This window comes from Neovison vison, chromosome 2 (genome assembly GCF_020171115.1).
Source record: "Neovison vison isolate M4711 chromosome 2, ASM_NN_V1, whole genome shotgun sequence".
Taxonomy (NCBI): Eukaryota; Metazoa; Chordata; class Mammalia; order Carnivora; family Mustelidae; genus Neogale; species Neogale vison.
The window spans coordinates 175,554,080-175,577,774 of record NC_058092.1 but is presented as its reverse complement, the minus strand read 5'-3'; the positions used below and the strand labels follow the sequence as shown (position 1 = coordinate 175,577,774).

General features: G+C 40.7%; 1 protein-coding gene across 3 annotated transcripts in view; it reads left to right on the top strand.

The window, feature by feature from the left end:
* The window catches only part of ANK3 (ankyrin 3), a 667,998-nt gene that overhangs the window by 139,834 nt on the left and 504,469 nt on the right, over positions 1 to 23,695 (top strand). Inside the window, exon 1 of one of the 3 annotated variants that reach the window (XM_044239564.1) lies at positions 15,876 to 16,409. The exons of 1 other annotated variant lie outside the window; for it this stretch is intronic. In XM_044239564.1, coding sequence (XP_044095499.1) covers positions 16,347 to 16,409 — 63 coding nt within the window. In that variant the 5' untranslated portion in view covers positions 15,876 to 16,346. Of the gene's footprint in view, positions 1 to 15,875; positions 16,410 to 23,695 lie in introns of those variants that run through there. One more of the 3 variants, XM_044239584.1, reaches the window with a different exon arrangement.

Sequence of the window (23,695 nt, the reverse complement as noted above, 5' to 3'; positions counted from 1 at the left end):
TATAGAATTTTTTCTTTCGGGTTGGGAATTCCAATGTCATTTCTTCTTTCAACTGCTGGTGTAGTTTACTATGGAATGAAGTCAGTTATGTGGAGAGTAATCGTCTTTCATGCCATCTGTTGCCAAAGTTCTGTCACGCTTCCTGCCGCAGTCATTTGGGACTTCACTTGTCATCCACGTGGTTGATGATCCAAGTTAACATGCCACCTGAAACTTTAAAAGAGAAAGCTCCCTAATTTCTCAGTAATTCATGATGGTAGTCACACACATCATGCTTATGTCATGTCATTACATATAGAAGAAGCATAAACATTTAATTATTAGGCAGTTGATTTTTGGATCAGAATTATTAAGGATTCATGTGAGATTAATATCATTTTTAATTTTGCCTAAACTTTTTTTTTATTATAGAAAACATATATATACAGAATTAGAATAGAATGATGAACTTTCATGGACCCTTCTAGCTCAGCTTTAACAATTATTAATAGTGGATAATTTTATTTCCATCTATAGCTCTACCCCCAATTACCTCAATGCATAATTTTAGAATCATTGACAGCACATCAGTAATTTTAATATCTTCAGTAAAATACCACATCACCTCTAAAATTCAAAAATTTTAATATCACTTACTCAATGTTTATATTTTCACAATTGGTTTTTTTTTTAAATAAGGATCTTCTTTGAATCAGGATATAATAAAAGTACATATTACATTTGGTTTATAGGTTCAATCCTTAAGCTCGTTCCTCTCCTTTTCCCCCCTTATAATATATTTGTTGAGAATCTAGGCACTTTGTTCTGTAGAGTTTCTCACGGTCTAGATTTTGCTGGTTGCGTCTCTGTGATGCTGGTTATCATATGCCTCTATTCTCTGTATTTTTGTAAAATTAGATTGAGAGTTTTGTAAAATTAGATTGAGTGATTAGATTGAGAGTTTTGACTAGAGTCAGGTTTAGTATTTTTTTTTTAATTTTTTTTTTTTTTTTGGCAAGACTGTTTCCTAGGTGCTGTTGTAGACTTTTGTGTGAAAGTACATAGTATCTGGCTATCTTTCTTACCACAATGTTAACACTGATGAATATGATTGTAGACCTACCAGCCATTATAAAGTTGTCCGTCCAGGGGCCAGTGGCTCAGTGAGTTAAGCCTCTGCCTTTGGCTCAGGTCATGATCTCAGGGTCCTGGGATCGAACCCTGCATCTGGCTCTCTCTGCTCAGCAGGGAGCCTGCTTCTCCCTCTCTCTCTGCCTGCTGCTCTGCCTATTTGTGATCTCTCTTTCTGGCAAATAAATAAATAAAATCTTTTGGGATGCCTGGGTGGCTCAGTTCATTAGGCTGCTGCCTTCGGCTCAAGTCATGACCCCAGGGTCCTGGGATTGATTCTCACATTGGGCTCCTTGCTCAGTGGGGGGGCCTGCTTCTCCCTCTGCCTCTGCCTGCCACTCTGCCTGCTTGTGCTTGCTCACTCTCTGACAAATAAATAAAATCTTAAAAAATAAATAAATAAAGTTGTCCATCCACTTCTCAGGAAATAGTTTTAGCAGCCATTGCTTTGATCCATCGTTTCATTGTGAACTGCAAAATAACAATATTCAAACTCTGTTATTCATAATTCATTAGCTGGACTATTTCTACGTAAATAAATGTTCCTTTTTCAACTACTTGTCAAATTGTTGTTATAAACTGTTGAGGTGCAGTTTATAAAGACAGGATTAATATTAATCTTTTCCCTCACTTAGTAGTTTTCAGAATGTGTTGGTTACCTAAAGTACCCCCCAAAGGTAAATAATGTTTCTTTTCCCCACTATCACAATTTATGGATTTAAACATACTTAATGTGTTTCAATGCATTCCGTTTATTACTCTTTTTGATGCTCCACTTCTGGTCGGTCAGTGGAAGCCTCTTTAACTTGGTTCTGAGTCCTTTTTAACATGACCCCAGTGGATTTTGATAGCTTCTTCACTTCCTGGGATGCCAAGATGTTCCAGACTGATCTAACATTTCCCTACCCCAGATCTCGAATCAGCCATTTCTCCAGGGGGTTCTGATTTCTTTAAGTGAATAAATGATATTTGGAGAACACACCTGACTACCGTGGGTCTTAAGCTTCAGGAATTTTCAATCTGGAGTCTGTATTAGGAAAATGTAGTGAACTTAGTCCCAATGTCAGCAGCTTAAGGCAACCCAAGTTTATTTCTTCCTGTTACATCAGCAGACAGCCCTCCATGCAGTGATTTAGGAACCCGGAATCCTTTTATCTTGTAGCAACAATAACTGGTAGTACCTTAGATTCCTCTTCTTTCACCTGAGAGATGAGAAAAGGAAAAATGGAAGGGCATCTACTTTTTAACCATTTTGGCCTGGAAGTGATACACATCATTTCTACTCTCATTCTGTTAGTGAAATCAGTCTATGTCCCTGCCTCAACCCAACCTAGTAAAGGTGGTAGAGGTAGCCCCTGGCCAGGGACCCCAACACCAGCAGAGCATACCTCTTTTTTAATTGTCAGACTGTCTCTGCTAGAGGCCATCCACAATCATGTGCTACCCCCCTCCTTCCTCCAAAGGGATGATTATCCAAAGTCTCAGTCACGCTAAATCAATAAATAGTGGTAGAGCAGAGGATGACCACAATAATCACTCACGTGTCAAAATGAGAAGAAGGAGGTAGGCACAGTTTGCTGGTCCATAGAAATTTTGAAATACTGCTGGGGATGCATCACGAGGTCTTTCTGCTCTGGTGTTGGATGCCGTTCCTTGATTAGACTTGATTTCTACTTTCAGTTGCTGCAAGCAGATCTCTGCCCATTGCTCTCTGTGGCTCTTGCCTCCACGCCCGGGCAGCTTCGTTCATCTTCATTTTCCTACCTGTCCATATCTGAACTGCTTATAGACTCTGCCAGCCTTGTGAGCTATAAATTTCATGTAGGCTGCATCCTATTCTTGCAGGTTGGAAGGTAACTTCGGGGGATTCAAAGCTTATATCAAAAAAAACCCCCAAATTTTAAAGATTTTATTTACTTATTTGACAGAGAGAGAGATTACAAGTGGGCAGAGAGAGGGGGAGAAGCAAGCTCCCCACTGAGCAGAGATCCTGATGCAGGGCTCGACCCCAGGACCCTGAGATCATGACCCAAGCCGAAGGCAGAGGCTTAACCCGCTGAGCCACCCAGGTGCCCTAGAAAAAAATTTTTTATAGCTCAAACTCTACATATTTTTAGTAGAAGTTCTAATTTCTTTAGCAACACAGTTCTTTCAGAACCTTGGGACGGTCCTTCTAGTTAGTTCCATGTGCCAGTAACGTCATCCAAAGCTCTGTCAAGGTATAACTCAAATTTTTTGGTTTTCTTTCTCATTCCTTTGCTTTATCTCTTATTTAGGAGTGGCTATTGAGGAGCCACTCAAAATAGAGAGAAGACCGTCTTCTCAATCTGATCTTTACTCCAAAGCTGAGTCTCAGTGGGGTTTTTTCCATTAGGAGGTTTTTCTCAAGTTTTCTGTCTCTCTGTTTGGGGTCTCTTGAGGCATTCGCCTTTCTGTGCTTGCAAGTTCACACATCTCTGGACTTGCTTACCATGTATTTCTCCACCATCTACCCTACCGATCTCCAGGTTTCCAGCCTCCAGCATTGGTTTCCTTGCTGCCAGCTGCCTGACGGCTAGGCCAATTTTAGATCCTGTTATGGCAGCACCTCACTTGAAGGTACTAATTTCTGTACTCCTCAGGGTAATGCTAGCGAGGCTAGTAAAGACTGTCACAGAATTAGAGAATTCAGAACTAAAAAAGGACATTAGAGATCATGTAGTATATCCAACTCCTCTTGATTTGAAGAATCGGGAGCCAAGACAGGAAACAGCTGAAGCTTGCCCAGAGCCACACAGGGACCCGGAGGCCACAGAGTGAGCAGTGTGGCAAAGCCTTGGTGATTTTTGCCCTTTAGCCCATCGCTCAGTCTCACATACTGGAAGCTTAATGAATATCTCAAACTGAATTGGGGGGAATGTGTAAGTCTGACTCTACTAGGGCCTCACTGAGGCTCAGACGAAGAGAAGAGAGGAAACAAGGAAAAGTCAGGGAACAATTGAACTTAAGTAAAATGCCTCAAGAAAAGTATAGATTTAAAACACTTTATGACCTTGGTATTATCTTTGGCACATTTTCATGCTTTAAATCTTAATCAAAATGCTAAGGACATTTTGATGATGTAGTTTTGAGATGGCTGTTTTGATATAGTCTTAATAATAAGCTACTTAATAGTTAGCTAAAAACCACTACCTGCTAACGGACTCCTTAGTCCTGGTTCTCTGTCTTCCTCTGTCTCTGAGCTTCTGGTGTGGGACGAGTAGGGGTTGATCATGCTCAGGATGAGATGGGCCAGGGTTAAGGAGAGGGATAGTTTGAAGAAATAAAAACCACCATCTTTATATTTTGGTGCCACGTGGAAAGTAGCCGGCTGAGATTTCTGTGTCACTTTCCTCTCCCACACCACATCAGCACTTAAAGATAGGACTGCAAAGTTTAGATAGCATAACACTTTTAGTGTAGGACACTGTCTGGCATGCCACAGGGCTCGACAATTCTGTCATTCGTTAATCCAGGTGGCATTTCTGAAGCACCTGTTCTCCCCCAGACCCCATACTAGCACGTAGGATATATGCACAATGTGATACAAGGGTCATGCTAGGATCTTATGGGTGACATAATTTATTAAGTTCCAGAATATTCTACTGGACCATAATATTGGGCATCACATTTTTGAAGGTAATAAAGGTTTTCAGGAACATATGTGTAATCCTCTTGAATGCAGGCAAACTTGGAAATCCTGTGGGTTTGGTGCCATGCCATTGCAAGAAAGCAGATATTGCAGCTAAGGCGGCCAAATGAACATTTTTGTTTCCCAATGCATATAAAAGTTATGTTTATACTACATTGTAGTCTGTTAAGTATACAAGAGCATTATGTCTAAAGAAACAATGCCATACCTCAATTAAAAATACATTGTTGCTTAAAATGCTAATAATCCACTGAGCCTTTAGTGAGTCATCATTTTTTGCCAGTGGAGGATCTTGTCTTCATGTCCATGGCTGCCAGCTGATCAGGGTGGTGGTTGCTGAAGGTTGAGGTGACTGTGGCAAGTTCTTAAAATAAGACGGCGGTGAGGTTTGCTGCATCGATTGACTCTTCCTTTCATGAACGATTTCTTTATAGTGTGTGATGCTGTTGGATAATATTCTCCAGAGTAGAACATCTTTCGGAATTCGAGTCAAGCCTCTTGTGCCCTGCTCTTGCTTTATCAACTAAGTTAATATGGTGTTCTCTATCCTTTGTTGTCATTTCAACACTCTCCATGGCATCTTCACCAGGAGTAGATTCCATCTCAAGAAAACACTTTGTTTACACATCAGTAAGATGCAGGTCCTCAGCTGTTCAAGTCTGGGCACGAGATTGCAGCCCCGCGGTCCCATCTCCAGGCTCCACTTCTAATTCTGGTTCTCTTGCTGTTTCCACCACACTTGCAATTTCTTCCTCTACTGAAGTATTGAACCCCTCACAGTCCACCATGGCGGTTGGAATCTACTTCTATGAAAATCCTGGGGGTTGGAATCTACTTCTATGAAAATACTGTGGATGTTAATATTTTGGCCTCTTTCAGTGAATCATGGATGTTCTGAATGGCATCTAGAGCTGTGAATGTTTTCCACCTTTTGCTGGATTTTGCCATGATTTTGCCCCGATCCATCAGAGGAATCCCCATCTATGGCCCCAATAGCCTTATGAAATATTTTTCTTTTTTAAAAGATGTCATTTATTTATTTTTGAGAGAGAGTGAGTGATTTTGTGCATGACTTGGGGGAGGGGCAGCGGGAGAGGGAGAAGCAGGCTCCCCGCTGAGCAAGGAGCCCCATGCAAGGCTCAATCTCAGGACCCTGGGATCCTGACCTGAGCTGAAGGCAGACACTTCACTGACTGAGCCACGCCGGTGCCCCATGAAATACATTTCTTAAATAATAAGACTTGAAAATCAGAATTGCTCTTTGATCTATGGACTGCAGAATGGATGGTGTGTTAGCCACCAGAAAACATTAATCTCGTTATGCATCTCATCAGAGCTCTTGGGTGACCAGGTACATGGTCAGTGAGCAGTAGTATTTTGAAAGGAATCTTTTTTCTGAGCAGTAGGTCTCAGCAGTGGGCTTAAAATATTCAGTAAACCGTGTTGTATACAAACGTGCTGTCCTCCAGGCTTTGTTGTTGCACTTTCAGAGCCTATGCTGAGAAGACTGAGTGTAATTCTTAAGGGCCCTGGGATTTTCAGAATGAAGAGTCAATGAGTGTTGGCTTCAGTCACCAGCTGTGTTAGGCTCTAACAGGAGAGTCAGCCTGTTGTGGAAGCTTTGAAGCCAGACATTGCCTTCTGCGTGGCTATGGAAGTCCTAGATGACGTCTTTTTCCACTACAAGGCTGCTGTTTGTCTGCCATGCAAATCTGTTGTGGAGTGTGGCCACCTGCATTGTTGTCTTAGCAAGATCTCCCGGATGACTTGCTATGGCTTCTGTATCACCACCTGCTGCGTCCCCTTGTGCTTGTATGTTCTGGAGACGGCTTGTTCCCTTGAAGCTCATGAACCAACCTCTGCCGGCTTCAGACTTTTCTTGGGCAGCTTCCTCACCTCCCTCAGCCTTCACGGAACTGAAGAGAGTCAGGGCCTGGCTCTGGATTAGGCTTTGGTTTAAGGGGATGTTTTGACTGGTTTGGTTGTTTATCCAGACCATATCCTCCATATCAACGTGAGCCTGTTTCACTTTTTTTTTTTTTTAAATATTTTATTTATTCATTTGAGAGAGAGAGAGAGAGAGAGAGAGTGAGAGAGCACAAGCTAGGGGGAAGGAGCAAAGGGAGATGGAGAAGTATGCTCCCCACTGACCAGGCAGCCAGATGCGGGGCTCATCCCAGGACTCCTGGATCATGACCTGAGTCAAAGGCAGCACCCCTGGCTGTTTCACTTTCTTATCATTCATATGTTCACTGGAGTAGCACTTTTAATTTTCTTCAAGAATTTTTCCTTTGCATCCAGAACTTGGCTCTTTGGCATAAGAAGCCTAGCTTTTGGCCTGTGTTGACTTTTAATGTATCTTCTTACTAAGCTTAATTATTTCTAGCTTTTGTTTAAAGTGAGAGACATGCAACTCTTCTTTTCATTTGAACACTTAGGGGCCATGTTGGGGTTTCTCTTTGGCCTCATATCAGTATCGTTGTGTCTCAGGAAAAAGGGAAGCCTGAGGAGAGGGTGTAGGACAGGATAACGGCCAATCAGTAGAGCAGTCAGAAGACACACACTCATCAGCTAAGGTTGGTATGTTATGGGAGTGTGGTTTGTGGCACCTCCAAATAATTTCAGTAGTCACCACAAAGATCATCGATCACCGATCAGCAGAACAAATCTAATATTCATGAAAAACTTAGAAATACTGTGAGAATTACCAAAATGGGACCCAGACACCCGGAAGGAGCAGATGTTAATGGAAAAATGGTTTTGGCAGACTTGCTCATGTCACGGTTGGTTGCCACAGTCCTTTGATGTGTAAGAAATGCAATATTTGCGAAGCTTAAAAAAGTGAAGGGCAATAAGATGAGGCCTGCCCGTGCTCTGTCTGCTCCCCTGGAGGCAGAGAAGGGAAGCCTGGGTTCATTTCTTCCGGAATTTTTTCTGTCCTTCAAGTCTGAAAAAGGCCTGGTGAGATGGTGTAGACCAGATTCGCTGTGAAGGTGTTCTGTGCATTTATCTGGGGATGTTTTCAGTTTCTCGATGAGCGTATTTGTGGTATTTACATCTAATTGCAAACATTGCAATTGTGAACATTTTTTTTATGGACTCTGTTACACAAGTTGAGTAGCAAAGATTGCCTACATTCTTGGGTTAATTGTTTGGAGCGCTTTCTTAATAACTTTGTAAGCTGTGGTAGTGAATAATCTAGAGAATAATTACATTTTAAAACAATCTTACTGTAAAGATCAATTATATCAAGCTGACCTTAATTTACATGGAAAAATTCTTGTTCTTTATAAAACCTTTTGTAGCGCGGGTAAGGCAGGAGCAGAATTTGTATATGCTTACTAGTGCAGTGCTCGCTTTGAGTTAACTAAAAGACAGCATGCCGGAAAATGCTGCCTCTGTGTGTGTGTGTGTGTGTGTGTCTGTCTGTCATCAAACAGGACTTCTTAGAAACTGATTTAGGTAGCAGTTGTAGTTCCCTGGTCGTTTCCTCCCTTCTCATTTTTTTAAAAAAAGATTTTATTTATTTGTCAGAGAGAGAGAGAGTGAGAGAGCACACAAGCAGGCAGAGTCAGAGAGAGAAGCAGGCTCCCCGCCAAGCAAGGAGCCTGATGTGGGACTCGATCCCAGGACCCTGGGATCATGACCTGAGCCGAAGGCAGCCCCTTAACCCACTGAGCCACCCAGGCGTCCCCCTCCTTGCTCATTTTGATTAGAGTAGAAGCTGTGTGTCTCTTAGTCCTCAGATTCTCAGGCCCAGAAATAAGTTCACCTTTGCTGATCATCCTAACAGACTTGAGTACAGTCACAACAATAAAATCACAGAATAAGAAATGACAGCGATTAGTAAATGTAAAGAGATTCAAGGTCTCTCCCAATCAAAGAAATGCAAATTACAACCCAGCAGGATAATATTTTTCCCTTGTCAATTTGGCAATATTATAAAAGACCAGTGCTGGGTTATGTTGGCAATGGTATAAGTAAACATGCATGTTTATACATCATGGAGGAGTTGTCGATTGATACAGAATGTCATGTTTTGGGTGAATGTTTCTCTTAATTCGTATCCTTAGGTGATTTTCTTTTTTTTTTTTTTTTTAAAGATTTTATTTATTTATTTGACAGAGAGAGAGCACAAGTAGACGGAGAGAGAGGCAGTCAGAGAGAGAGAGGGAAGCAGGCTCCCTGCCGAGCAGAGAGCCCGATGCGGGACTCGATCCCAGGACCCTGAGATCACGACCTGAGCCGAAGGCAGCGGCTTAACCCACTGAGCCACCCAGGCGCCCTCCTTAGGTGATTTTCTAAGCCATCTTACCATGTCTTGTATGTGTAAATTATTTAAAGTTAGAGGCATAGGGATGCTTGGGTGCTCAGTCAGTTTAAGCCTCTGCCTTTGGCTCAGGTCGTGATCCCAGGGTCTGGGACTGAGTCCCACACTGGGCTCCTTTCTTTGCTCAGTGGGGAGCCTGCTTTTCCCTCTGCCTGCTGCTTCCCCTGCTTGTTCTCACTTTCTCTCTCTCTCCCTTTCTCTCTGACAAATAAGTAAATAAAATCCTAAAAAAATAAATAAAATTAGAGACATAATTTCATAATTTTGTGTCAAAAGTGTCAATAAGAAAAATAAGAAAAATAATAAAAGCATTGACATTCTCTGGAATCCTTCACTTCAAGACGAGTTCATGTTTTCATTTATTTACTTGGTGGAGTATGGGTCAGGTGCCATGACACATTCAGAGTACTGTGTGGCATTCGATATACATGTATTGTAAAATTAAAGGTATTACCTTAATTTTGTAATTCTTGTAACAAATCTGAAGATTAGCCACGCATGACATGATGAAAGCATCATTGACTGGAGCCTCGGCCTGGCGTTAGTTTCAACGTTATCCTGGACCGTGTGGTTAAATGTGGTTAAATGAGACTGTGTCCTGGTTGCACATGGTGGATACAGGTCTGCAGGAGGCTCCTAGAGCAGCGGTCATGATCTTCATTTCACAGACTCTCTGTTTCTATAACCAATTCCTCTCTTATTGTAGTTCCTCCTTTATTTATTTATTGTTTTTAAATTTTGCTGCTAGAAAAATCTCAAACCCATTTCTTCTATTCCATAAAAAAATGATTTCAAGCATTTGTGCCAAAAATTATTAAGCCAAATGAAATACCAAGTAGCAAGTGTAGACAAAGTTGTCACTACATCATGATAGTTTTTTTTTTTTTATTTGACAGAGAGAGATCACAAATAGGCAGAGAGGCAGGCAGAGAGAGAGAGAGGAGGAAGCAGGCTCCCTGCTGAGCAGAGAGCCCGATGTGGGACTCGATCCCAGTACCCTGAGATCATGACCTGAGCCGAAGGCAGTGGCTTAACCCACTGAGCCACCCAGGCGCCCTCATGATAGTTTTAGTAAAGACAGCATTAACTTAGTAAAAGCTTTTAAGCTACCATGAGATAGTGCTTAAGTCATAGTTTCTAAAGATCAAAATTTTTTTCTAAACCCTTTTATTTCAGCCACTGAAAGAGTAAGCATCTCCATATTACTATGTTGTTTGGAATATGAAGAGTGAGAAACCGTCTCGGGTGGACATTTGATGGGGGAGAGGCACCCCTAGAGCTGTATCTGGTCATCTTTTGTGTAGATTTTCCCAGCAATGAAAGAAAACCCAGCAGAATCTCTGTCCCCATTTGGGTGTGGACCCAAACATAAGCATCCATAGTTCTTAATCATTGTAATATTTGCATTGCTAGGGATTACCTTGTACAAAGCAAGGGAATTTCTTTAGACTCTGTCACCATGGTTCTTTAAAAATCATTTAGGATCTCTATTGTTACTAAATAAAACACATGGATTTAGGGAAGATCACAGGAATGACTCATCAGTCCTCACCTCCTGAAAGGAGGGGTATCTGGCATGTAAACACTACCAGGCCTCCAAATTGTTAGCCTGGTGCAAAGAAGATTGCCCTGCTCAGAAAATCACACCAATGGAAATGCAGAGGTTCAGGGAAGGAAACAAACAAAATCCAAACCTCTCATTTATAGCCTCTGTCTTTTTGGAACATTCTAATCCACTTTGATTATGTCATTATATTTTAATGGGCCCATGACTAAATAATCAGGAAAGAAAGAACACGCGGAACAAAACAGGCTACTCCTGCTCTGAAGCTGCCTGAGGGGTTCTGATGTATTGTCAAAAATGGGGCCAGTATATCAAAATGGTAATTTCACAGACAGTGTTGCTTAGAGTAAAGCGAGGTTTAAAGAATTTTATTTGAAACAAAAAAGCACTAATGAGTAATACAGATGGCTGTTGGATCTGGCAAGAATCATGGTGGTTGTTGATAAGGGGCTGAAAACTGAGACTCAGTTCACGCTCTCGTCCTCCTTCAGCTCATGTCCACGCCGCTCTGAGCGAACGTACGGATGTCACTGGGTGTCATTATATGACATGGAGACTCACAGAAGACTAGCGGCTTAAATGCAGAGTGTGTTCCTTCGGATGTTTTCACTCACGATAGAAATAATCAAGACATTGTGTAACAATAATGGTTTTGATATGTAAAATTTCTCTGTGATACATTTTATATGGATAAATCATCTCTAGGGACAGCCCAGAAGTTCAGGGGCTCTAGCGCATCACTCAAGGTGGTGGTGGGCGTGTGGAAAGATGAGACAGTGGTGGTCATGGTGAGAGCAGCCTCCGACCGAAATTAGCCTGAGGTAACCCCAAATCTTAGAGAAGGAGAGTGACCAGTGTGACTTATGAAGTGACCACCTGTTTCTGTCGTCCTCTTTCTCCTGTTTCTTCTCTCCTGGCACTCACCCCAAGTAGGGCAAGGTAAATACCAGAACCTCTCAGTGAAGCTTACAGCAAACATTTGGGGTGTGTGTGTGTGTGTGTGTGTGTGTGCGCGTGTGTGTTTTAATTTAAAGCACATACATCACCATTGAAAGCACGTTTGCTTACCACCGAAGATGCTCGCAGATCTCACTGTGGGTTCACTTTACCCTCTCTGGGAGACACTGGTGTAGTCGAAGGTGTAAGGAAAGCCCTTCGTGGAGGAGTTGATAGAACTACCTCTGCTCCCAGTTCTGCTCTTAACTGGCTGAGTGGACCTCAGGGAAAACGTGTCAGGGCCACAGGTGGGGGAAGTGAGAACATCACTACCGCGTTTCACTCAGCTCTAAAGATACTAGGGTTTTCGGAAAATAGCTTATTTGCCTGTAATTTTGTCTTCAGCTTTACCAGCATCGTAAACATTGAGGACTAACAAACGGTGCGGGATGCTGTTAGTAAGATTTAGCAGCTACATTAGCTTGCCAACCAGCAGTGTGACTACAGTAAGTACATGATTCCCAGCCTTAAAAATAAAATTAGTCTCTTCATATAGGTATTTCTGGTGGACTTAAATGCAAAGTCTTTGTTTACTTTTAATTTGATGCACTTTGATTTTAGGCAAGAAACTGTATCAGTGTCAGTGTTTTCAAGTGAATTTTATGCAGAATATAACATAAAACATTTGCTTCCTAATAGCCCCGGCCCCACGATTTCTCCTATGGTAAGCCACTTGCATTTTAAAAATAGATCTGTTCTACGACACTTAACTTGGCCCTGGTTGTTGTCCTCTTATGCGAGTTATTTAATTTAAAAATAGAACTGTCTCAGTAGATCTGTATCAACCAGTTTAGGATCGTTTCTATCTGGAGGAAGCTGTAATTAGGCAGGCAGTTCTTCGGGTCATATTTGGGTGCAGTGCTCTCCAGTTACGCTTTCCTCTTTTGGTGATCTAACAAAGAGCTTTGCTTCCACCTTGATAATTTTATGTTGTATTTAGCTTTTAATTTTTTCTTAGGCTAATTTTAATTTCCTCAAGGGTTGGGGGAATTTTATAATTTGGATGCAAACAGATTACCATTAGAAAGTAGTTAACAGGGGCACCTGGGTGGCTCAGTGGGTTAGGCCGCTGCCTTCAGCTCAGGTCATGATCTCAGGGTCCTGAGATCGAGTCCCACATCGGGCTCTTGCTCAGCAGGGAGCCTGCTTCCCTCTCTCTCTCTGCCTGCCTCTCCATCTACTTGTGATTTCTCTCTGTCAAATAAATACATAAAAAATCTTTAAAAAAAAAAAAAAAGAAAGTAGTTAACATTTAACATTTTTGGAACGAGGAATTATGCCTAGACTGGTTTTAGATCAGTCAAATGACCCTTTGACCCAGAGCAATTTTTTTTTTTTTTTTACCCAGAGCAATTTTAATTTAATGTGCATTGCTACAACTTTGGACTTATTAAAAACAATCAGTGTTTCTGTGAATGCATATTTCTAGAGTACAAGTGTAGGAAAGACCATTAACCAATAAGAAGGAACAGTTTTCCTATTTATTATATCTAAGTTTTAATTTTTCAACCTTTAAGTGAAATTTATCTGATTTTACAAAGTGAAATATGTTTCGTATTGTGAGGAATTAAATTACCATTGATTTTGTGATGTTTTAAGGCCTTAACTTTAACGCAGAAGCTTTTTTTGCCTTACAGATTTTTAGAGATTTATTCCTTCTAAAAGGTCTTGAACTTAACAAGTTCCAGGAAATGAACATAAAACATGTTATATACATCACATACTGTTATTATTAAACTGTAGCTTAATACATTTTGTTACTTAAGTATACATTTTTATGTATTTTAAAGTTAATTTTTGAAACTGGGCTTTCTCTCAGATGTGGTGATACAGTGTGACACCTGGAAAAATTATTCAGTCAGATTTATGAATTCCTTATCCGTAAGGATAATTCCTTCCTAAAGTGATCTTTCATAGAATTTGGCTATGTAATTTTATCTTTAAAAGTCCTGTTTTTTCCCGTCTAACCAGCAGAGAGCACTTTAGCTTGTAACATAAGCATCAAATATTTAAGTGGAGAGTCAGGATCATGATTTATCAAAGAAATGGGCAATTGTCATCACTCACAACCTCATTCTTTCCTGTCATTTCCAGTGTAATTCATCGATTTCCTTAATTTTTCATCAAATTGAAACACAGTTTCATAGTTTAAAAAGTGATGATAATGACATTTCCCCCCCAAACACATTCTTGTGCTATTTACTTGGCCAGAAATATTCATGTTAGTTTTATTTTATATATTTGATAGTCCTAATTAATTTATAAATTTGCCCACAAATGGACTAAATTTGGTCTCAATTTCTGTACACCTTTGATTTTTCTTTTTCTTTTTTTGAGGAGGCTTTACTCTGGATACTAGGTAAATAATTAGTGACAATGACTTTTCTGGAAGGAGATTCAACTCAGTATTTCTTTTGATACTAGGAATCAAAATGTCAGGATTCCACTATAAATGGATGCATTATCTCTTTTGCTTAACTAGTGAAAATGCAAAGATTTAGGTAGTCTGACTTCAGTCCACCTGCTTATATCCTCTAGTTTATACAGAAGTTGTATAAAGCACCTACCTCACCCTTGTTCCTCAGGAAGTCCACAAGTAACAAACCTAGGCTTATCCAATTGAAGTATATGAAGGAGCGAAACAGTCAGGAACTGCCTGGTCCCTGGGTTTCCCTGTGTTTTAAAGATGAGGAAGGGTTGATTTGGGAAGAGGTGGAAAGGCTTATTCTGCCATAATAGGAATTTTTACCTTTTATTGTGTGATAAGAAGGATCTAGAGAAATGGCAGCAGAAAGTGGGGACTACGGATAGGTAGCAGTTCAAAGTCTGAGAAGAAACTTGCCACATGGGATTACATGCCTGACACCATTCAGAATTCTGGCCATACCAGACTTACTGCGATGTACGTTATTGTGATTAAATGCTATGAAACCTGACAGTGAAAAAGTAGCTCCAGCAGCTAACCCATGGTTTATAAAATTCATGTCGTTCTTGGAAGGGTCATTTGCACCGCTGTCCCCCACTTGCTTGGCCATGGGGGACCCTCTCAAGCTGCCCCTCACACTCAGGCTGGGGGAGTGGTTGTTCAAGATGGGGCAGAAGAAATGTTTGTTGCACATAAATACAAACCTCCTTTCTAGGATAGGTAAAGAATGGGGGAATATTTTAATATAAATACCTGCCCTTTAGGTTCAATGTTTTAACATCATTTCCTCAAACCAGCAGTAAATCTTCCCCCCCACAACACTGAAAATTAGCCCGTTTGATAGGTTTTCCCCTATATTGCTGGGCTTTATATCATTTTAAGTTCTTGTGAATGAAGATGTTAATGTTAATCCAGTTTCTCCTGAATGAAAAAGGTTAGCGTAAGCAAGGAAATGATTGATTTCTGGCTCCTGGACCCCGACGGGTCGCTCTGACCCTGCTGTCCATCTCCTGCTCCTCCCTTGTCCACTCTTCCTGTCTTTGCCCTACACCTGGATAACTTACCTGCTTCCAGAGGCCTATTTCGATCTTAGTGGTGGCCGGTGGGGGCTCAGAACTTCGTTCCTTCCCAAATCAGAATGTAACTGACACTCTTCAAAGAGATGCTCACGCGACAGTTTCTGCTGGTAATTCAGCTATGTTTAAATGGATGGAGAGCAGGGAGAGGGAGTTTCTACTCAGGTGTGAAGCCCCCCCGGGTACCCAGAAAACACCCTGGAAACCTCGGGTGCGCTGGTGTGCTGCACGGAGTGTGTGATGTGATCTGAAAGCAACACTATCCTAAATGTGGCAGACAGCAGCCCTATTCTTCACGTTTCCTGAATATTCCGACACTTCTAGCGTTGGTTGGTTGATGGGTTGAATGGCAGGAAAACAACGATTAAATACGAATGATGGCACATTAGGTGTGGGGCCTTCTGTAATGAGCCCTTCATTAGAAATCTTGAGCTGAAGATTGGCATTTTGCCCATCCATTTGCTTATCCCATTAAAAAAAGAAAAGTAATCATGGAGAGAGTGTAACCTTTGGTTTCTCCGGTAGTAGTAGATCCCTTTTATTGTCTGAATCATAGAGTGATTTTTTGCAAACCGGTAACCTGATCTTTTATCACTCCCTGGACCGCCTCCTCCGCTGGTATGCCCTGATGCATTCAACACATGTGTTCAAATGGGAGGCTAGCAGCACTCAGAGCAATTTACATTCGGCTTCGCAGCCTGTGAGAAGCAGCAAATCAGCCTCAGGGAAGGCTCCGGGAGACTTGTCAGCAGTCTGTAGCTTATTTCTGTATGTGTGAGGGTGTGTGTGTGTGTGTGTGTGTGTGTGTCTCCCTCTCCCGTTCTCTCGCTCACCATTTACAGGCTGGAATCACTGTGGAGGAACAAGCAACAAAGTGTTGTCAAGATTTTATCTCAGGGTAATGATTAGTTAAAAATGAAAGGCTAAAACATTGATTTTCGTTGTGAGAATAATTGACTGTTGGATGTAGAGAACACCCGGTTTCTTCCTGAGGAGAGCTGAGCAGTGGCACACTCCCAGCAGCGAGGGCTGGGTGGAAACGGCCACCGCCTGCCTAGGGAGCTCCCGTAAATGGACTTTGGTCTCAATGCTTTGACTCTTTGTCGTGGTTTTGGATGTTGGAATACGGGCGGTGATCCCTTGTCTTTTATAAACTCACCTGATTTAAAGGAAAGATGAGTGAAGAACCAAAGGAGAAAAATGCAAAACCTGCTCATAGGAAAAGGAAAGGAAAAAAGGTAAGAAATGAATAAGCAACATGTTCTCTGTATTGTTCTCTGGCTCTGGGGAGGAAGTGATCTTCAGGCTGGATTTTTTTAAGAGACTGGATTTTAAGAAGCTGCTAGAATCAGATTGCTTTTGTTTTTCTGGTCTATTAATAATGGGTGTGTTCTGTGCTGGAGAAAAACATCACAACTCGGATACATTGCTAAAATATTTTAACGGTTAAATATAGTCATTTAGATTTCACTGAAGTGGTGTCTTTTTCATAGTGATATTCAGGATTATTAAGTAAACACATGTCCTAATTATGTGGGTGTGTGTGTGTGTGCTTTTTCCCCCTTAAATTCTCCAGAAGAGCTCGTTAATCAACAGGGCACAGTTACTAATGAATATTATTATGGTATAGATGTTTAGCTTTAACACATATATCAGGCAAACTTAGGGAAACCTGTAGTCACTCTTTGAAATTACAGCATGGAGGTGAACTCCATTTTAATTATTGATCAGCCTATGGCTGACAAACCTCAATTTGCAACAGACCCTGCAGTTGCACAGCCATATGCCTCATTTATAAAATCAGTTTTGTCTTCCGTGTAAAGTGAGGAATCTTCCAAATATCGATAGATGATTATTGTAAACCTGTAGATTCATTTTGGTTGTCTCGAATGTGGGTATCTTAAAATGTGCTCCGAACTTTTTGGTACATTTTGAAATTGGGGGTTAGAGGGGTGGGGGAGGTAATTCCCTAGGTCTGGCATTTGCTTTTGATCCATTGTGGTTAATAAATTGGCTTCCATAGGGTGTGCCAGCAATGGAAAAGCCAGTTGTATATCTGTAACAAAGAAAAACAAGTCTTAAAATAGGATTATAGCTTATAGCTCTTTAAGGAAAATGTGTACTGCATTTTTTAAATCTATAATCAAAATCTTCAGCTACTGTATATTAATTACTAGGACTGTTATATATAATAGTGACTCTTTAAAATGCTTCCTTGACCCAATGTAATGTCTGCTCAGCCAATGGGTCCATGGAGAATGGATGGTTATAGAAGAGAGGATAAAGATTTCAAGTCCTCATTGAATTGTCAGCATGTAAAATTTTTTCACAGTCTGTCTATTATTTATGAAAAGATTCGTTGGGATATGATGCTCTTAAAGGAGCTGGTATCAGCAGACGACTCTGAGGACACGTTTATGAATGTGCCATATTCTAGGGCAGTGGTTCAACATCCTATAGATGGCAAAGCCATGCAGACTGGCAAGAAGTCAGCCTGGACTCTGGTCCGCTGTGTCCGCAGGGGCTGATGACAGTGTGAAGGTGCAGTTCTGATTTCCCAAGGGAGCTGGTCGCAGCTGCACAGCACAAACGATTTGTTTAATGCCTGGCATAGCGGTGCAGGTCTCAAGGAAAGCTGTCGGCTTGGCTCATGTTTATGAGATGTGGCCTGAGTGTCTGACAGGCTCCACCATGATTCCGAACACGGAGTGTCATGGAGAGCCCAGACAGATAACATGAGCCACGACAGTGCAATCCAGAGTAAAGTGAGCAGTGCCTGGGTTCATTGTAAATCATTGAGCTTTTATGTGGAATCCTTTAACATGGGTATTTTTTCTCTCTTCCTTGAAATTTTCCCAGCTGTGTTCCGCTTCTCCTCATCTGAGGTTATCCTTAGGGACAGTATGAAGTCATTTGCTTTGAGTCCTTCTGTACGTGCTGCCCTCTCCCAGGGGCTGCCAGGGTACCCTTTATGAAGCCTTCGTCATCACACTCTGCCCAAGGACCTTCCAAAATCCCTCCGGCCTGTTTAGTGAAGTCCAGATTCCTGACCACAGAGCTTGAGGCCTTTCCCAGTCTGATCTGCACCTGCATCTCCCAGGCTTTTTTCCCCTTCACCATTTACTTCATTCATGTTTGACTCCATCCAAACTGGAGATCTTACCAGCCCCTGAATTAATTCCCTTCGTCTGATACTTGTCCTTTGTCCATGGAGAAGGCATTTCTGTGCCAGCCCACTTGGTGAAATCCTACCCATCCTTCAAGGTCCAAGCCAGCTCTTGCCTTCTCCCTGAAATCTTTCAATTCACCCTACTTAGAAGTCAGTCAGTCTTCTGGATTGACACCGTACCTTCTACTTAACCTAATACATTCTGCTGCCTTTTCAAGTTATCTTGTACCTGTTCTGTTCTCTTGTCCACATTGAACTACTGGTATTCACCTCAGGAGGCTCTCAGTGTGTTACTTATGTGCAGCTGACACTAAATAAATGTCCCATTGAAATAGCTCTCTCATTTACTGACCAGAGTTCACCAAGAATTAGATGTTCAGTATTAGAGCAGATACATATCAAGTAGGAGTTATCTTTTAAATGAATAGACCTTTTCTCCCAACATTTTTCTGGGTAAAAAATAAAATAGTTTTTGTTTCTTAAAGACAGTGTGTATGGATATACACACCTGCATATGTGCAGGGGTGTGTGTGTGTGTGTCTGTGCCATTTTCTTCTGAGCCAAATATTCTAGAAGGTTTCCGGGTGTTCTAGATGACCTACACTGCAGCATTGGTGGGTGTGGTCAAATGAAAGCATTTCAGGTGGGAAATATATGCAAACTGCCAAAATTCTGTTGCAACAAGCTCCTCAAATATTTGAACTATTTCCTAACTACTTATGGAATTATTTTAATATAAACTTCAGTGTGAAATCATTCTTATATAGGGATATGTCTCAAAATGGCCTTAAAAATTATGTGTTGTTGTTGAGTGTTTTCAGAACAGATCACATGCTTAAGGGCATTTGGGTATAAAGTGTCTCATGAGACATATTTAATATTGGAGTCAGCAAGATAAATGTACTGGAATCATTATATTATTCCTTTGTTAGCACATAGCAAGTGTTTTCCTATTTTGCTCAGGAATATAGGGATTCAAACTGATGTTAGGAAATGCTTTTTTCTAATAATTTGCATATTTTGTTCTGAATGTGAAGAGGGAGTGTGTGTGTGTGTGTGTGTGTGTGTGTATCCATATCCTGTAGCTATTTATCTCTTCTTGTGCTGCTTACAGGAGAAGGATTTACTGAAAGTCAGGAGACTGGGTTCCTGTATAGCCTGGCTTCTAACCTGTCTTGAGTAGAACAATCAAATCCTCTGACTAGAAAATGGAGTCCATGTGCCTAACAGATCCATCAGGGGTATTATGAGAGTAAAATAAAAGTAATCAGTAGGGCCATATTTTCAAGAGATTTTAAAAATGACAACACTTAAACTCAAAGTGGTTGTCATGGTGGAATTTCAAACTTGCTGTACAATGACTGATTCTAAAGAAGAGATGACAGATAAGGCCGTATTACCCCCATAATATTATACCGAACGGCCAGAAGTGCTCAGCTTAGTCAGCCACTGAAGAATAAGTGTGAAAGGTGTCCGTCAGTGACTTAATTTATTTAGCATCTGCATTTCATCAGCCTAAGCTGTCATAACAAAATGCCATTGACTGCATGGTTTAAATAACAGAAATGTGTTTTCTCGGTGTTGTGGAAAATGCAAGTCTGCGGTCAGAGCACCCGCGTGGTGGGGTCTGGTAAGGAGGACTCCTCTTGACTTGGAGAGTGCTGCCTTCTCACTGTGTGCTCACATAGCCTTTCCTGGCCACGTGCAAGTGAACGTGGGGGTGGGAGGGAGAGATTGATTTCTCTCTCTCCTTCTTCTTATAAGACCACCAATCCTGTTGGGTAAGCATTGCACCCTCATGACCTTACTTAACTTGGATTACCCCCCAAAAGCCCTGTCTCCCAATAATTAACATTGGGAGTTAGGGCTTCAACATACGCATTTGGGAGGGGTGCAATTCAGTCCATAGGAGCATCCAGAGGAGGCTGTGTTGTCCAGATTCCTAACTTAGATATGCTTAAGAAAACATATGATGGTGATTGAAGTCCTTTCAATTAATTTAGTTATTCAGCAGATGCTGTGTCATAGAAAACCTTCAAATACTGGGCCAGAGCCAGCTATGGAAAACCAATCTATGCTGGAAGTGTTAAGGGTACCAAATGAATGTGAATTCAGGTTCTATTGGTGGCACAATGAGGGAGGGGGATATTCCATCTGGGGCTGACGTTAGGAAAGGAGAGATAGAGGAAGGCATGCTTGAGTTGATATTAAGAAGATATGTGTTTCCAGGTGCTCCCCAAGAGGGTCAGAGCCTTCCAGATAGAGTGTAGGATGAAAGAGAGAGAAACATTTGAAGCAGCCTGATTCTTGTTTAGGAATCTAAACATTGTTTTGTGTAGTTGGAGTGCAGTGGGCAGGGACGTGTCATTGCAAGATATAAAGATGTAAAAAAAGAAAAGGGCCAACTTTGAGCTATGGGTCTCTTTTTTGTCCTGGGGTTCACCAAAAGGCTTTGAGCAGATGACTACTGAAATCAGATTTACTTTTTAGAAAAACATCCTTAGTATTTGGTAGAAGTGCTAGGTCTTTATTTTACACCGACATCCCATCTGGTAGAAATATAGGTCATATATTTCACTGCTGATGATTACCAAAAACTTAGTTTCTTGAGTGTTTCATTGAATGAATTTTCTCTTTTTTTTTCTCCTTTTCTTTTGCTTTTTTTCCTTTTCCTTTTTTTCTTTCCCTCCCCTTCCCCTTTTCCCTTTCCTCTTTCCTCTTCTCTTTTCTTCCTTCCTCCCTCCTTCCCCTTCCTTCTTTCCTTCCTTCCTCTTGGCAGATAGGAAAAAACACTTAGATATTTAGACCCCACTTGGTAATGAGTTCCATTGCAATGAGTTTGCTTGTTTTCTAGGGAACTTCAGTAAAGGATTTTCACTATTTTAGTTCAGTTGCCTTTTCCATCTTAAGAATCCAAAATAACTTACTTTAAGTTAGTTTTGATAGTTTGTGTTTCTTCTGAGGGTGGACTGCATCACTTTCTTCTTTTCTACTCTTTTTTTCCCATGTGCTTGCCTTATGTGTGAGAGCTGTACTTGTCTCATGACGCTTAAATTATCCAAATGTGTGTATTTTTTTTTTTTTTTGAGGGAGAGTCAAGGGAATGTCTATTTCTGAATTTCATCCATTATTCCTAATGCTGGAGTTTCCATTGTTGGAATTTTTGTTTGTCTTTTGGTTGTAGGGTCTTTGATCAGGATGCCTTGAATACCATGTTCCCTCTAAACTGAGGTGTTGGCCTGTGGGCACGTTGAACACATGGCATTTCTGTTGACCTGTGATTTTCATTTGTGTTTTTGGACATTGCCCACTACTGCTCTATAAGCACAGAACCTCTCAAAGTCTTTTGTCGATGAGTGGAGTGAGTTGAGTTATGGCTCACTGACCACAATCATGTATCCAGTGCTTTGTAACTTCTGGGGGCCAACGTACACTCCATGCTGATAGCTTTTATATTCTTTTCCATTTCACTGTTTGTGTTACTATCAGATATTTCTTCTTTTATTCTTGTATAAATAGAAAATTTTGAACACTTTTTATTTTCTTAATCATTTTTCTCTTGACTGATACTCCTATTTTCACAAGTACTCTCAACTTTGTAGTTAACAAGACATTTAAAATATTTAAGTATCTTGTGCATCCATATCCCCGAATAGAAATTTTGACGCCTTCAATAATGAGTTTGTGATGGTATTTTCTCGAACTTAGTATTAAAGTTTGCTCATTTCAGTGTGCAGATTTCTATGTTATCTTGGCCTAAGGTTTTTGTACTTTTGAAACTTTCTTTTTGCAGGGAGAACCTGACAGGTTACTTCGTTATATCAGAATTTCATGGGAAAAAAAACCTCAATTTAATACCATCTTTTTAAAATCAGATTTAGTGAGGTACATTTACTTGGAGATTTTTTTCCATGTTAGAAAAAGACCAGCAGAAACTTGGCATAAATTTATTTTATATGTAGCAGGCTTGGGGCATAGACTCTGAACATGACTCATAAAGAGAGGCTGTGATACTCCACAGGTCCAAAGGCCTTTCTCCGTAATTTCAAGATTCAAAATGAAAACCGAAAATATTTTCTAGCTTCTTTGGCGACAAAATCTGACCTGACCTGAACTCATGTGGCAGGAAAACGTTCTGACCTTATGTGAAGCTATTTATAGTCTTTATTTATCTACCTTTGTGGGAATCTTCTTATGTTCTGCTGCAGAAGTAAAAATTCTTTGCTTGGGGGATACTGTGGGGAAGGAGCTTGTCATATTGGTATATCCCTTTCTAAAGTTTGACAAGTTCTGAATTCCAGAGCTTTTCTAGCTGCAGGTACTTGACAGGAGGGATTGTGAATCCACACTGAGTCCCGGGCTGGGATGGGTGATGAGCCAGCATGAAGAAATGTTAGCTTGCATTGAGGAGGAAGGGGCTCGTTCCGTCCTTAATCACTTCCAGAAAAAGTGGCGTTTTGTGAGGCTGGGCACGATATCAAAGGTCCCTCAATTATTTCCAGGTGCAATCTAACAGACGTTAGCTTGTTTGGCAGTAAATCTGAACCTTTTGACAGGGTGGTTTTGAAGATGATATTTATAAAGCCTTTTCGTCGCCATCGTTGTTTTGTTTGTTTTTAAGCAATGAACTGTGACTTACCAAAAAGAAGAAAAAAGTCTTAATATATTGTTTAGGAAATTCTTGGTGTTTTTGGTTATTCATGACCATTTGATTAGGTCATGAAAAATAACTGGTATATATATGTTCTGTAGAAGAAAAAATAGAGTAAATTGTTGTTTGATTGGATTGTTGTGCCTACTCGCAGAGAAAGCAATGATAATTATATAGGGATAATTAATTTCCCACAATTAGCACATAAAATGTCTTTTTCTGTCATCCATCTTACATAAAAATCTCCATTTATAGGTATATTATACAACTTAATTATGTATATATTATGCAACTTACTTTTAAAAACTTTTCATTCCATTTTTTCCTCACAGTTACACATAAATGGAAGTATAAAGTAATTTATTACATGGCTGTATTAACAGTTTAAAATCTAGATGCTTTTCTCAACTTATTCTCCTATGAATTATATAAATTTGGTCCTTGGAATCTGTCAGTTCTCCCACTACCAGGGAATTAATAGAAACGTGCTGTCTGTCACAAGGCATGTCATTAATACGATTGGAGATAACTTGCTTAACAATGTCCTTAAGAAAGCCAAAATTCTAAATCATATCTGAAGTTTTAATGCTCATAAAACTCAGAGCCTCGTTAAGCAGTTTACTGAATGCTCGCTGCCCTGTATCTTTTATTCCCAACTCACTAGTCTTTTAAAATTATTTTTCACAGCACGTGAGTTATGCTGG